Source organism: Lissotriton helveticus, chromosome 1_1 (genome assembly GCF_964261635.1).
Source record: "Lissotriton helveticus chromosome 1_1, aLisHel1.1, whole genome shotgun sequence".
Taxonomy (NCBI): Eukaryota; Metazoa; Chordata; class Amphibia; order Caudata; family Salamandridae; genus Lissotriton; species Lissotriton helveticus.
The window spans coordinates 76987783-77004794 of record NC_136057.1 but is presented as its reverse complement, the minus strand read 5'-3'; the positions used below and the strand labels follow the sequence as shown (position 1 = coordinate 77004794).

The window sequence follows — 17012 nt, the reverse complement described above, 5'->3', positions numbered from 1 at the left end:
CCCAGACACGAACAGCATTGCACGGTGCAATAATGGCACAATATCTACGTAGCAACTGTGCACCGACTGGTCTTATAGTGACTAATGCACCAAGGTTGTTCCTCAAAGATAAGGAGTTCTTGAGGAATTGGTCACTTATAGTGTGGCGATGCAACAGGGATTGGTTAATTTTAATCATTCAGACTTCCAAACGGATAGCAGATACGTTACTTATTGAGATTCAGGTCATGGAATCTAAGATCAGGGCAACCCTCTCTGCTAAAGCCTTCCAGAAAAACCTCGATGAAAGCAACAAGAACAATAGGGAATACAAAGAATATAAATTATCAGTCAAAATGGAAAAGTTCAGGAAAGATCTTGACAAATTCAAATTTGACAGAGTCTATCCCTACACTAGCGAGTCCTATGTTCCTCCAGACTTTAATTCAAATGGCCGTAAAATGGGCTCGTCATATGGTACATCAAGCTCAGATGATAATACATCTGGAAGTGACACTAGTAATACAAACCAGAGTACACGCGGCAGGGGTCGCGGGAAGAAGAACAACTGGAGAGGAAATCATCAAACCCAGAAACAACAGTGGTGGAGTGGTGGCCACCGAATCCCTGGCAATTCGGTGGAGTTCCCCCCTTTTTCCCTCCGCAACAACCAGGCCCTTACCACCAACCTATGGCCCATGTCTGCCAAACTTTCCAACAAATTTCCAGCCAGGTTGCCAAGGCAACTTTCCAAGCCAGCCTTTTTTAGGGTATGGCCGAGGCAGGTCCCAAGGCAGGAGGAGAGGGCAGCCTCAACCTCAGGTACATTACAGCCCACCGACAACGTCAACTGCAGCGAGGAACCTGAGGAGTACGACTGCCAAGAACAAGGAGCAAGTACAGAACAGTGCGGAACTGGCCTCGTGATCAACCTCAGCAAACATGTTTTGACTCCAATGGAGGAGAAGGCATTGAACAAGGGTCTCGGTTTTGTTCCGACACATCGGAATGATCATTTTGGGATTCGCCTTGAACTGGCAAAGTTTCTGAGAAAGATCAGATTACACTTCTTTTTCTCTAACAAAAAAGAACCGACTCAGGGGGAGATTGATACCAACACTGGACTCAAATGTAAGTCGACCTTTAACCCACACACCCACTTGATGCCACCTCAGGTTCTTGCCTTTGAACAGGCTATTGAATAGGAGGTAGAGAATCTCTTTGGAGAAAACAATAAAGTGTTCTGCAATCTACCGAAAGCTGAACATTTGGCACTTAAATCTTTATCAGCTGATAGTGAATTAACTATCAAATCTGCGGACAAGGGTGGGGCCATTGTCCTCCTTGCTACGAGTACATACCGAGCGGAGGGCCTACGGCAACTTAATGACAGAAGATCTTACCACCCCCTTGAAGATGATCCCAGAGGAGATCTCCAGAGAACTATCCAGACGATGACTGAAGAAGCTTCCGCGGAGGGGTGGATAACTCAAGCTGAGGCCACTTTCCTCTGTACTAAACATCCAGTGATGTCTTATTTTTATACCTTACCAAAGGTACACAAAGCACAGAGGCCACCACCCGGTCGGCCTATCATTTCTGGCATTGGTTCTGTTTTAGAACCTTTATCAACTTTTGTTGATCATTTTCTGCGACCGATGGTTCAGGAGATGCCGACCTACTTGAAAGACACGACCGATGTTCTACGTCTTCTACCAGACATTGAATTTGATACCGAAACAGATCTCCTTGTATCATTTGATGTTGAGGCGTTATACACCTCCATCCCCCCAAGACCAAACATTGGAAGTTATCCACTCACTGCTAGAGACCAGAAATGTGGACAGTATTACACCTGTCCACTTCATCATGGCTTGTGCCACTCTAGCCATGAAACAAAACTTCTTCAGATTTGAAGAAACCATATATTTGCAGGTATCGGGGACCAGAATGGGGAGTGTCTATGCCCCCAGCTTAGCTAATTTATACATGCATTTCTTCGAACAAGAACACATCCTCACCAGCAGCAACCCATACATCGGGAACTTAAAGATCTGGAAGAGATACATCGATGATGTGTTGGTTGTGTGGCGGGGCTCGAGTGATGCATGTATGGCTTTTCTTCAGTGGTTGAACAGCAGGAATGCCTTTCTGCGGTTTACCATTGAGATAGGGGCCCATAGTCTGGCCTTTCTTGATTTAAAAATCCAGGCAACCGCCAACGGTTTACAGTCTGAGCTGTATAGAAAATCAATGTAAAAAAACTCCTTACTCATGTTTGACAGTCATCACCCCAGATCCCTTAGGGAAAATCTACCGTTCTGACAGTTTCTCCGGGTACAAAGGAACTGTTCTACTACCCAAACCTTCAAACAACACTCTACCATCTTATGTAATCAACTGATTTCACGCAAATATCTACCCAAATTGAACGGCGCTCAATGAAACGGGCTGGTAACAATAATCGTTTAGCACAGCTTGAACCATCACCAGCGAAACCACCACTAGAAAGACTCACTTTCGTACATACATTTGGAACTCTTTCTAACAAAATCCAGAAACTGGTTAAAAGACATTGGCCCATTCTTAATTCTGGACATACTTCTATCCAGACCCCCCTCTTTTCTCTCAAAAGAGGTCCGAACCTTAGGGATAGGATGGTCCATACGAGACCCCGAGAAGAGCCATCCAGGGTCTTAGGTTCCCTCTGGGACCTTCGCCTGTGACTGGACACCATCCATGCGGGTCCTGCCAAGCTTGCCCACAAACCAAAAAAACAACAGAGATCGACATAGGTTCAACTAGACCCTGGAGGCAGACCAAGTTCACGAATTGCAACAGCGAGAGATTTGTATATTTAATAACTTGTCCCTGTGGGTTGAAGTACGTAGGGATGAAAATGAAATGAAATGAAATGAAATCTGATTTGTATCGCGCTACTAAGCCCAATGGGCGTCAAGGCGCCTAACCAAAAAGAAGCTAGCTGGAGCAAATATACTCTCTTACTGGTAGGCCTTGATGAAGCACCAAGTTTTGAGCGCCTTTTTAAAGAGGGACAGAGACGGTTGGGCCTTAATCTCCAAAGGGAGGGCATTCCACAACCGAGGGGCAGTGATGGAAAAAGCTCTGCTGCCCCATCTGACCTTTCTTGCGAGGGGAACTATAAGCAAATTCATCTCCGAAGATCTAAGGGTCCTGCTAGGAGCATAGCGAATTAAAAGAGAGCCCAAAGGGTCCAGAGGGCCAGCTAAAAGAGCTCTGTAGGCCAGACAAAGAAGCTTAAATGAGATCCTCTGTTGAATGGGAAGCCAGTGCAGGCTCTTCCTGGCCATTGTAGCAGAGGATGCATTAGGTAGAGCCAAAACAAATTCTCGCAGCCGCGTTCTGCACGACCTGAAGGCGCTGGATAAGGCCCTTGTTGGAATCTGCATAAAGTGCATTACAGTAGTCCAACCTGGAGCCCACTAATGCAACAACCGTCTGCTTACGTGCTTGGGGAGAGAGATAGTGCAGAATTATTTTAAGGATCTTAATGATCCCCCAGCAAGTGGCCACCGTTCTGTTGACCTGAAGAGTCATGGACAGCGATGTGTCAAATATAACGCCGAGATTTCTGGCTGATTGGGAAGGAGAGGGGCAGGTTCCCAAAGATGTAGGCCACCACTCCTTAGACCAAATGTCCTGGTCTTTGCCAAAGACCAGGATCTCTGTTTTATCGCCGTTCAACTTTAGGGAGTTTTGGACCATCCACTCCGCGACTGTCTGCATACAAGTCCTAAAGTTGACAGCGGATGTACTAACAGAGTGGGCCAGGGACACCATAATTTGAGTGTCATCGGCGTATGACACAACCTCCATCCCCTGCGATTTTACTAACCTAGCAAGGGGGGCCACATAGATGTTAAAAAGGGTCGGACTCAAGGCCGACCCCTGTGGCACCCCATATTGCACGGATTTGGCAGGGGAGAGGAACTCTCCGAGCATGACTCTCTGCTCTCTTAGATGTAAAAAAGAGTGCAGAAGGCTCAAGGCCGACCCCGCAATCCCTGCCTCCCTCAGACGAGATATTAAAGTAGAGGGAGACAGGGTATCAAACGCTGCTGTGAGGTCAAGTAAGACCAACACAGTGGTTTGGCCCAGATCTACCTTCAGGCGGATGTTATTGACCACCATAGTAAGTGCTGATTCAGTGCTATGGAACTTTCTGAATCCGTGCTGGGAGTTGTCTAGGTACCCCGAGGAATCCAAAAAAGAAGATAGATAAAAATTCAGATGAGATTCGAGAATTTTTGCAGGGGCCGGTAACAGAGAGATAGGTCTGAAGTTTTTAAGCTGTTCGGGGTCCAAGGTGGGCTTTTTTAAAAGGGGCTTCACTATTGCTTTTTTCCAAACCGAAGGGAAGGTACCCTGAGCCATGGCACCATTCATCACTTCAAGAAGAGGCGGCAAAAGGGTATCCCTACATTCCTTCAGAATATTCAGTGGACAAGGGTCCGCAGGGGAAGCCGACTTTGTCCTGTCTAACAGGCGATCAAGCCCATCAAGGGAGAGCGGGGGAAAATGAGTAAGGGTCTTGGTGGGGTCTCTCGACCAAGACTTTAAGTTAGCTAGAGTTAGGGAGGAAAGATCCCCCAAAGTGTTCCTCTGAATTTCCTGGGCGAGATATATATCCTCGATTTTTTTATGGAAGAACTCTGAGATATTATTGCACAACTCCTGTGATCCCACAACTGGATCAGGCACTTGGAGGGAACACAGAGAGTCCACAATCTTAAAGAGTTCCCTAGACGAAGTGAGAGATGTGGTAAGATTAGAGAAAAACTCCTGTTTTTCTTTAATTACTCTAGTCTTATATTCTCGCAAAAGACGTTTGTGTGCCTCTCTTTCAATAGGATCCCAGGATTTCCTCCAGCTTCTCTCCTGTCTCCGGCAACTCTGTCTCAGAAGTCTTAACGGCTCCGTGAACCAGGGGGCTGAAGGGTTACGCCTTGCCGACGCAGATGACCACCCGCAAAATACGAGTGAGGATATCCGAACATAAGAGCACAATTAGGTGCAAGAGACAGGCCACAAAACTAACCACACATTTCCTAGAGGCGCGTCATCCTTCTACTGCTTTCCAATGGACTGTCTTGGAACAGCCTTTTATCCCGATGCACATAACAGATGTGACAAGATTCCTCCTACTGAAAGAGCAGAAATGGGTCCTGAAGCTTGATACTCATCACAGGGGCCTTAATGATGAGATTCCTTGGTCCTCACTATAAACATCTACAGCCTTTAAGATTCCTGTGAATAGATAGGATGATAGGGTGTTACATTCTTTCTCCTCACATTAGGATGATAGGGTGTTACATTCTTCCTCCTGGCATATCACACTTTCTTAGATACAGGCCTTACAACATCCCAGTTCGGACTACATCCCATCTCTGACGATATGTGGACTTACTGTCTTTTCCGATAAATATGTTTACACCTCTGTTACCTCGTGAATGATACATAGGATGAACAACTATCATCTCGAGGTCGCAACCCTCCTTGTTCTGAGAGTACTTCATCTCTGATTAACATGCTGACTTGGTATCAGGTCCGCTACGTCAATAGAATGGTGCACACATCTGCTATTTGACAAAAAACATATGTTTAAGGCCTCTTCAGAGGGTGAATATTTTAATAGAAGAAAATCGCGATCTACATGTATTTGGATCACCGTTAACAAACACATAGTGATAACGCTAGCTGCATTGGTAGGACGAAGTACGTTCCGTTTTGTTTACTTATTTAAATTTCTTAAACCAGAGTCACTTCTAGCACCAATGGCTGCGCTTGTTCCAACTATGCAGCTTGTCTGACCAATTGAGAAACAAGCCGGCGGATCACATGGCTCAGCAGATGAATCCTGTCATGCCTTTTAAACGGGCGCGGCGTGTGACGCCAGTACCTCCCCAGTCGGTTCAGATGCCGGCGTTGGAGTACCGACGGACAGGTGAGCCCGAGATAGTTTGAGTTTTCTGGTTGTGTCTCTATCATTGCGATATCCCTGACAGTAACTTTGTCACTTTGAGCTCATAGATCGATAATTATGCTCTGTTGTGTCTGTTGGGTTTAAATTTACGCACCTTTGAGCATCGAATCTTTGAGACTCTACGAGTCGAGCTTTATGCCAGATACCAACTAGCCATTTCCTGTGATTAGCGGCTGAGCCTTCAACTCTGCTCAGATACTGCTCCGCTTTTCACACTCCGGGATATGGACACATTTAATCGTTCTTCATGTATGAGACATACAGCTTATATTCTACAATGTGGAATAATTGAGAGTTTTTAAAGAGTTGCGTACATGGGAGTGTATAACTTAGGTTTTGTGTGCTTACTATAAGGAGGGGTATGTTTTCATTCTTTTGCTTACTTACCCTGATACAGAGCGGTGCTTCACTCTACTCCTGAGCTGCTGCCAGGTGGGGTGAGGTCTTCACTTCTTACAAACCTGGTAAGATTTATACATCTGTGTTCATGTGGGATATAATTATATACCCCTGAACGTTATAATGGAATACTACTACAATGGGTATTGATAGCACGCTGATTTGGCTATACTAAGGTTTACAGTCTACAACCTAGTGATGTTTGTGTATTAACATGTGTTCGAGGAACCGGTGGCACTTATCTTCTTCTTTCTGACTTTTTCCAGTGGAAAACACACGACCTGTAAGAATAAGACAGGAAGTGACACCTAAGAACTTTCAGGTGATCTCTGTACCTGACTTTATATATGTTTTCTCACTTTTCACCTATTTTAGTTTTTGCAGTAGCAATATTTGTTGTTGGGTCCTGAAGAAAGCAAGGATAATTGTGTCCACTATTGCTGAAACATGTCGACCTGGTACCACATCGAGACAGCTATTTTCTAACCTGTCTTGGCAAATTTTTAAACATTGGTAGGGCGAGTATCACTCGAATAAAATTGTTCATTACTCCCCAATCCAATTTTAATTGCACACTTTTTTATTCTTTTGTATTTAGTTTCCTTTTCTTGCACGGCAAACTGTCAGTCACTATATGACTTGCCACTTACCTTTCTAAAGGAAGTATAGGACCATACTATCCTCTATTCCAGTCAAAGGAACCCCTTCACCATCCTGGTTACCTTTGTCCATGAGAATAGTACATCCGCATATATGGCCTAAAAAGGAATCCCAAATGATGAAGGGCGGTTCCGAGTGGTGACTGATGGGTACCTTAGACCATCTACTAGGGTGCCTTTGTTTACCATCTTTTTCAGTTAGTTGGTAGGTTTTTGTGCTTTCCGGCTACTTGCATGGTTGATTCACTGTATCTTTAGACCCTCTGGACCCCTTTTTTTGTTGTAGACAGTTCAGGAATGTTCCCAGAGTTGAGGTATTTAAATATTCCTGTGGGTCCTCAATCTGATCGGTGTGTTTTTGTTGTTACTGAACTGAATATTTCAAAAGAGAGGTGTACAGTGCAAGTGAGGATGATAGCGCAGTCTTGTCTGCTAGGGTTTTATAACCTTTCATTGCTGCAAGGCTGTTACAGTATTCAATTGTTTTCATGAAAGTGTGCAATTTGAGCAGACCAAGGAACACACATTGTGTTGAAAATGCATTTCAAATCAATGCCTTTCATAATATATGAACTATGTTATGGATATTGTTAAATTTTAATGATTGAATTTTTTTCTGGTTTTAGAAATTCTCAATTTCCTCTGATCACACTGGGTTGGTGAGACAGGAAGGAGTATTTTGACCTAGTTGTCCTGTGATAACGTGTTGTCTTTTCTCTTTTCCTCTCCTCTGCAGACTTGAAAATCAAAATACCGTAATGGGGAGAAGACGGGCTCCAGAAAAGAAAGTGACCGTGCAGTGTTCACGTGAATCCGTAAGAGCCACAGTCCCGTCTTTACCTCTCCATGACGTCTCAACTTCAAGATCCCGAAATGATGCTCAGAGGGACCAGGACCTGGAATCGCTTTCGGAGAACCTGCCCCACATTATCCTTCTATCCATGCTGGAGGAGTTGGAAGCCAAACTGGATAACTTGATGAATACTGTGGAGGACGTACCTTCTAAAGTCGCTGGGCTGATTAAGAAAATCTGGATAGAAAAGGATCAAGGTTCCCTAGATAATGATACGGTGTCTTTGGAGATGGTCTGTCCGGCGAGCATTAGAGATTGTGCTGTTAGGCGTTCTCCTGCGACACCTCAACTGGACAGGCCAGGGGAACCGAGCTTGTGTCGTCTGCCGGTGTTCTCTGATGGGCATGCACCAAAGCAGGACTGTACGCTCTCTTCTCCAACCAATGTTCAAGGACGTCCAGAGGAGCCAAACCCGTATCTACAGCCAATGTTTCCATATCGATGTGACCCACAGCATGGCCAGTGCATGCAACCGGGGTTTCCAGATGTAAACGAGTCACAGCAGGATGAGTGCATGCAGCCTGGGTTTCCAGATGTACACGAGTCAAAGCGAGACCAGTGCTTGCAAACTGGGTTTCCTGATGGAAATGGACTACAGCAGGATTGTCCTCTGTCCCGGTGCCCTCAGACAGATCCTTCAGGCACATCACTGGAGGCAAAGCGGTGTCTTCACTCGGAATTTGTTGATGGGCAGAGACCAGAGCAAGACCAGAGCATACAATCAGCGTTCCCAAAAAAGAGGGAACCAGATGGGCACCTGAAGCAAGAACCACCCCCATTGTCTACTAAAAGCTGGGACCAACAACTGAACCAATGCTCACACCCGCTATTTCCTGAAGGACACGAACCACAGCAAAATCACTGTACACAACCCGCTTTACCAGATGGGAACAGACCTGATGATCTCTTGGAGGAAGCATTGATGTGTTCTGATTTCCAAGATCCCCAGGAGAACCAGTGCCTACAACCCGTGTCACCTGATGGGGTGTTATCAGACGAACACTTAGAGTCTGGGCTTTTGTCCTTTGATTAGTTGGGGTCACAACAAACCCAATGCCTACAGCAACACCTATGCTTGAAGCAGGAACTTCCTTATGCACAGGATCCAAACGTGAACTACGAGCTAGAATCAATGCGTCTTGTAGCACAGGAAACAGATCAAAATGACAATCTAGAACCTGCCTGTTCTGATGCACACGGTTCAGATCAGAAGTACAAGCTAGAACCACTGCACACTGCGGCACAGGACAGAGAGCTAGAGTCGGTGCTTCCTGAAGCAAAAGAACCAGATCAGAACAACACGGTGGAACCACTGCACCCTGAGGAGCAGGATTCAAATCGGAACTACAAGCTAGAACCAGCCTGTACTGATGCACAGGGCTCAGATCAGAACAACAAGCTACTGCACCCTGAATCACAGCATCAACATCAGAACTGCAAGCCAGAACGGCTCTGTCCTGAGGAGCGGGGTCAGTCTGTGCCTCCATCACGCCTAGAACTTGATACAAATAGTGCAGATGAAGACTCATTGGAGAGAGGAAATACAAAATCACATTTATTGCCGTCCAAAGCCACCCCAGGTATGTGTTTCGCTATACATGGACACGCGGAGTGCACCAACACATGTAACCTCTTTAGAATGCATATGGGCAGATTTTAGAAAGTCTCCAAGGGGATCATTTTGGCTTGGATGGAACCCCCTGAGCGATACTGACCCCCACAGTATGAGTACACAGGGTGCAGATGTTTCCCTGCAGTCTTCTCTGATTCCACACAGGACTGCATCATTCCTGTGAAGATACAGGCCTGGTAATGAGAGTCTGCATGAAACAAGTATGCCAGTAGCTCTCGACCTTCCTTGTCAATCCCTGTTCCAGGCTGAGGAACTGGAAATAGCGCTATTCATGGGAGGAATTACTGGCCAGAATCACACCTAATAGTCAGATGCAAGTGATGTGGTGTTCATTGAGAATAGCAGACATGCAAAGTCTAGAGAGGTAACTGTTTCCTGTTGCACAGTTACATTGGGTAAGACGCAGTCGTCTCCAGTTCCTGATATAAAAATCCTAGTCTGTATTCGGCCTCGACAGCAGGGCCGACCAGGGATGTTCTTGTCACTGCAGGGTTCTCCAGGATCGGACACCTTCTCCTGATAGACAGATACACAAAGTGATTGGTTATGTGTCACTTGTGAGCTTACCCTCCCAACCTCTAGCTCAGTAAAGAGAGTTAATTGTTTTATGAGCAGACAAAAGTAGCCATGATCTCCCTACAGCAGCTTCCTGCCTTTAGCAAACTCACTAACTGCGTAAAATGTCATTGCATCATCACACGTAACATACTGAGTTGGGGTTGGCACACCCGTAGTGTGAGTTATGGATTGTGGTTCTAACCATAACTTGCACATTTCAGGAGTTTGTTCAGCTTTCATTCTGAACCATATATACACTTTACCCTTGTTTTTAAGTGAATTTCTGATTTTATTTAAAGACCCATTAAGGCGTTTTAACAAAGCCATCTACAACTTCACTTTAACCTTATTCAGTGAAAATATATTAGGGATAAAGTACCCCCTGCCACACCTTCTAAGATATTGCAAGTCAACACGGTGTTCCATAACCATATAGAGGAACGAGGAAGGCAGAATTCCTTTATAAGGTTATGAAACTCTGAGTTGACTTGCAATAAGCTTATAATATGCACCAGGTGATACTTTATACCGTATAATACATGGTCACACCATCACCTTTCCCACAAACCTTGGTGCGTAGCTCCTACATATGCAGCAGCTAACATGTTTGCAAACATGAAGAATGAACATAAAACCTCTTGTGCAAAAGTAAACATTAAAAAATTGTTATATATTTGTTTCAAAAAGATATTAGAAACAGTTCAATAAAAGTCCATTTAAAAAAAGCTGCAGTAGCTCAGAGAGTGTAGAAACATGCAGAAAGATTCCACCCTTCCTTTATCTAAGGAAACTGATAAACATATTCCCCCTGCTTCTCATAATAAGCTAGTAACATACAGCACAAGTAATAAAAGCAAAGTTCTGTCTGTTGCTTTAAACAGCTGCTTCAATTATGCTTCGTGACTTGACCTTCTTTTCACATCAGCTGCTGGTCCTAACTGTGACTTAGACGTTACCTGCTGGCCCCCTGACCCTTGGCAGGCTACGGACGCGGATTCATTACGTGACAGACCCCTGTAATTGATCAGGTCCTTCATTCTTCTCGGCATTACGGTCCACGAATTTCCTCCCCTGTGACCGCCCTAGAAGATTAAGTCTCTAGATGTAAATGTAAATGTAAATGTAGTATACTTGTAAAGCGCACAGCTGCCCCAGCAACGGGGCGTCCCGGCGCTGTATAACTCTGGGGAACCCGTCCTGGCTTTCCCTGTGGGATGGTCCCTTGCTGGGAGTCACCAAGGTGGAGCCAGGCATCCCCGGAATTGGTGGGGCCGTTGTGGAGATTAGGCAAGCTAATGCCCAGAGTTGCCGAGTGGAACCCCTGATTAGAGTAAGCACCGAAGCGAGAATTATCGAGTCTGCTGACCAAGGTCCACGACCCTGCCGCGTCGGGAATTGAACCCTGGTCCCGGGCTGACTTCTGCTCTCAGGCCTGCTGCCTCTAACCAGTAAGCCACACTACTCCACTAGAGGTGAAGATTTCGCCGTGCCGGATCCTCGGATGAGGGCTCGAGCACTTCCTGATTACAGCACTCCAAACGAGACAACCCAGTCCTGATGATGGTCTGCATTTATTAAGGACCGAAACGTCGTCGACTTCACAGCGCAATTCACAGACGCATCCAGTTGTGACTTTAACCAAAAATTGCGAATTATATAACATAAAGTCGTTGAATATTAGTCACTTGCTGAGCTAGTCACTGTGTATACATTTCACTTTGCTCACCTTGCGCCGTTTTATCGCTGTTCACCTATTTCACTTGCGTCGTCACCTTTCACTTGTATATATCGAGCACCAAGTTTTATCGGTTGTCATTTGAATTGTCCATTCATGTGCTGTACATATTCTTTGTGGCTCAAATTTGTCTTGATATGAAGTAAATATTAAGAGACTAAAGATCATTTTTGTACTTCAAACTTTTGTGTATAAGTGTCTCCTTCCTCTGACCATTGTAATGCCTGGTGCATGCAATATAAATTGTCTTTCTATTCATACCTGTTGGGATACTGTTTTTCCTTTAAAGTGCTGGCAGCAGGCATTGTGCCCTCAGGACTCGACTGTAATAACTTATAAAAGCCAATTCTAACGTCTTTTCTTCATAATCACTGACTTTGTGCATCACAAATTCCTGATTATAAAGAAATTAGAGACTGCCCTTTATACAGGGATTACAGAATCCCATGTAATATAAATATATATATATATATATATACACATATAATAACTTTGGCACAGTTCAATGAATCTGCACAAAACTATTTGGGATTGGCATGGCTAGTTTCATGCAGTGTTTTTTGTGGTCCTCAAATTAAGCCACTAGTCCTTTAAGATAGAGCTAGCTGGACCTTTAGCCCAAGAATGGTCCGTGCATCTGGACTCGCGGACCCAAATGTAAAAATATATTCGATCCGATTGGTTGAGGGAGCTTTTTCGCCCATCCATTTCGGATACGTAAACCCAAACTTGGGTCTGCGGACCTGAAGCTCCCTGATTGGCTGGCTATATCTTGAACCATTACATGATGAAGAGACTTGTTCCCCGCATCCTGTAAAAATACTAAAGAAGCCATAAAGAGCCGTGGTGCCATCCTGTCTCTCGCTGGCACAGGGGCTGCCTAATGTTAAAATGTAGAAAGAAATTGCTGATTTTGAACAGAGGTTGGATTCCACATCATGACCCTTGAGGTCCGCAAACCTTAGGCAGGTGTCTGCGCAGGCACAGTAATTGGCCTTGTACCCTGGTAGACATTTGTGATGTACGGAGACCTGCTGCTCGATCTGAAACCCTATCGATGTCCATTAAGGATACACAAGTTTGCAAGGGTCCGAGAACCCCATGAAAGTGTTTGGGAACCCCTAAAAATAAACAATAAAAAAACATAAGCCAGGCCCTTCAGGGAATTGTGAGAAGTTGGCCTGGTATATGATGTTCACTATTCTAGTGAACACCTTGCACCAGTCCAAACAACACTTATGGTGATGGTTGTGAGTCAACCTTATAGACCAGCTATCCTAATGGTAGCGTGGACAGAACAGTCTTAGGCTAAAAGACTCTTGAGGGCGTGTAAAGCCAGCTGTTTTACCATATGTAACCCCTTGAATATCAAATGAAAGAACACCACACAGGATATATATAAAATATATATGTATTTATTCACTAACACACTCCTCTGAACTCTTTATGAGATGAGACACCAAAGCACATAACAAGTTACTTAATCAGGATACGTTAAGTTGCACAATTTACAGTTAGGCCCTAGGGGCGAAGCAAACCATATATTAAGAAAGTGCTATAAAGGGGCGAATAGGAATCGGGGTGAAGTGACCGAAGACCCCGCCATGTTGGCTGATCTTACATTGCAAGACGTCATGGGCGCCATCACTGGTATGAAGACTTCGATGGACCAACAATATGAGGCCATCGCCCTCAAGCTAGACACAGTGGCCATCGACGTCAATATTATCAGAATGGATTTATCGAAGACCAACGAAAAGGTAAAATCTTTGGACTTAAAGACTTCCAGCCTCACTACGGATGTCGCTGACCTCCAAACGGAGGTGCGTAATCTCCGGACCTCTAATGACCTCTTTAATCGTCGACTGGAGGATTTTGAAAGCCGGGCGCGACGCAATAACGTGCGCATCATTGGTGTTCCAGAAAATTCCACGGCCTCTTCCACGGATCTCCTTGTTGAAGACCTCATCCTCACGCATCTTGCTCCTAAAGGCCTCAGCAAATTCTTTGCCGTGGAACGTGCGCATAGAGTTCCGGGTGGTCAGCCTAAAACCGGTGCTCCACCTCGCCCGATTATTGCTAGAATCTTCTATTTCAGGGATAGAGACGCCATCCTGCAGGCATCGCGAACGGGTGGCCCGGTGAAGTTTGAGAATACTACTGTGAGCTTCTACCCGGACTTCACACAATCTGTTCAGAAACAGAGGATGGAGTTCCAAGGAGTGAAGCGGAGACTGAGGGATATGGGACTGAAATATGCGATGCTTTTCCCGACCCGACTACGGATTGAATATGAGGACCGGACATTTTTCTTTGATCGCCCTGACAGAGTGAGTGACTGGCTTGATTCTTTGCCTGAGCGACGAGATTGCACGGAACATTCCGGCGGAGCTGAGGGTGGCCAACCTGACCAGGAATGAGCTGTGCTCCCGAGTTACTGACACTGTTTATGATATGTCACTGTGGTTAGACGTCTCCTGTATTATTAAGACTTCTGTGTGTACCCCGAGGAGGCGGGGGGTGGGACTCATTCCTCCTCTGGGTTTCTTCTTGTAGATTAGTTCCATGTTAGGGCGACAGGCACACTGCAAGTTGGGGTGGCTTTTGAGTCTAACGCAGGGGTGCAGGGTGGGGGGCGTTTGTTTCCTGGGATTGTGGGGGGAGGGTGGGAAGTGTTTGGGTGTGTTTTGGTTCTTTTTCAAGGCAACGTATTGATTTATTATTTGATTTGGGTGCTGCGCTGTGGGGTGGGAGGGCTCTGCTACCATTTCGAGTGTGGGGGGTAGAGGGTTGAGACTTCTATGTTGGAATGTTAATGGATTGGGGGACAGGATAAACCGGGGTGTTGTATTGCAAATACTTGAAACGTTTCTTCCCTGATGTAGTGTTATTGCAGGAAACACATCTGATTGGGAACACTTGTCATGCTATGAATAGGCGGGGATACCACCTTGCTGCCCATGCTGGTTTCACCTCGGGTTCCAGGGGGGTGGGTATTCTTGTTCAGAACTCCCTTCCCCTTGAGGTTGACAATGTGATGTGTGACGATAGAGGGCGTTACGCTGCCCTCACTGGTAGGTGGGAGGGGAAGACCATCGCGCTGCTTTCTGTCTACGTCCCCCCTGGTCTGCAGTCCTCGACCTTTTCTGATTTGGGGAGGGTGGTTCTGGGACTCCCTGACTGTATGCTGATCGTGGGCGGAGACTTCAATTCTGTTGTTTCTGGGGTGGAGGACCACCATCCCCCCCCCGAGATGTTGCGAGGTCCCAATCATGGTTGAGTGGATTCCTGGAAACTCTGGGCTTGATTGATTGTTGGAGGGTGATGCACCCTGGTCGGACACAGTTTACCTTCCACTCGGGTGCCCATGGCAGCCTGTCCAGGTTGGACTATGTCTTGATGCCGGCAGCACAGGCCTCATTGATAAAGGAGATTAGACACTTAGTTAGGGGGATTTCGGATCACTCTCCTGTATGGCTTCATATGGACATTAATCCAGGCACTGGGGGTCGAGTGGCTCCGATTAACCCCTGGTATCTTCATAACCCTAAGACCCGTGCTGAACTTGTCAAGTCCCTTGATCACTACTTTCTTGAGAATGAGGGATCGGTGTCTTCTTCTGTCTCATTATGGGAAGCGTTTAAGACGGTCCTTCGTGGACATGCCTTATCATTGATTGCTGGTGCTAAAAAGAGCAGGAATGAGGCGGTGGTCCGACTGGAGGCTGATATTACTGAACTGGAAGGAGAGTTGGAGTTGGGGGTCACCCGAGACAAACTTCATGTCCTCGGTCTCAAACAGTCTGATTATAGGGCCTTGGTGACTGATGCCGCTAAACTCATGAGTAGGGAGCGACAGGGGCGGCTGTATGATGTAAGGGACAAGGCTGGGAAATTGATCGCCTGGTTGGACAGAAAAGAGAGAGCGAGTCGTGTGGTTCCGGTGATTGAGAGGCCTGATGGAATGCGTGTGACTGACCCGGTTGAGATAGTTGAGTGCTTCGCTGATCATTTTCGTGAGGTTTATTCTCCAGTTTCTGTTAGACCCGAAGAAGACTCTCACCAGTTGTTGAGAGATATTTCACTGCCGTGCCTATCGGACTCAGACAGGGAGCTGCTGGAAGCGCCACTTTCAATAGATGAGATAGCTACTGCTATACGTTCTCTTCGTTCGGGGAAGGCTATGGGTCCCAACGGTCTCCCTATTGAGTTATACAAGTTGCGTCCGGACAGGATTGCACCATATCACTGCGGTATGTTCATGGAATCGAGACATACTGGCTCCCTCCCTTACGATCAGCGTCTTGCATCGATAGTAGTGATTCACAAAGAGGGGAAGCAAGGGCTTGTTGTATGTCCTACAGACCCATTTTGCTTCTTAATGCGGAGCCTTGCAAAGGTACTAGCTAAGGTACTAGCTAACCGTCTTATCAATGTGATTAGTGACTTGATTCATCCGGACCAGTCTGGATTCATCCCACGCCGTAACACAGCACTGAATTTGAGACGCTTACACGGCGCTCTCGCGAGAGCCCCATATCTTCTGAAGTCGGCCATCTTGGTCTCTCTTGACGCCACGATGGCTTTTGACACTGTGGAGTGGTCATATTTGTGGGCCGCTCTGGCGAAATTCGGCTTTGGTCCTGGCTTTATTAGCTGGGTTAAACTTCTCTATGCAGCTCCGTTTGTTAGGGTTTAGGAGCCTTGACTTGTGTGATGAATCTGGGTCTGATAATTCTCCCCTACCCCTTGACTTGGGAGCTGGAACAATTGTAGACGCTCCCTAACCAGAATAAGGAGGAGCGGCAGACATTGGCCGTTGCTTGGCTTACTTCCCCGTGACCACGCCCCCTCTCCACTTCCTGGTTCCTGCTCGTGTATTGCCGGCGTCTTTCTGACCCTCCGGTAGTTTGAGGAGGTTTCCTTCACCTATTCCTGTTGCTGTCTCCTTGCCTAGTTTTATTCCAGTCCTGTGTGCGCTCTGTTTGAGTGGCTGCCGGTCTTCGGCATTTCTCTGTGTTTCCGCGAAGGAGTGTATGCGACGTCCCTACCAAAGCTCACGCATTTAGCGGGCGTCTGCTGCTCGTTTCCTTCAGTTCACCTCCCGTTTTTGTGGCTGTATCATATTCTTTCCTTCCTTCGTTTTGGTAAACCCTTTGAGTGTGAGCGCTC

The 17012-nt window shown here is 46.1% G+C and overlaps 1 protein-coding gene across 1 annotated transcript in view; it reads left to right on the top strand.

Annotated features, from left to right (window-relative positions):
• The first annotated feature begins 7820 nt into the window (after positions 1-7820).
• Positions 7821-17012, top strand: part of LOC144758603 (uncharacterized) — a 49629-nt gene continuing 40437 nt past the window's right edge. The window contains 1 exon segment of the mRNA XM_078646437.1: positions 7821-9495. Within this exon segment, the coding sequence (XP_078502563.1) occupies positions 7821-9495 (1675 nt within the window).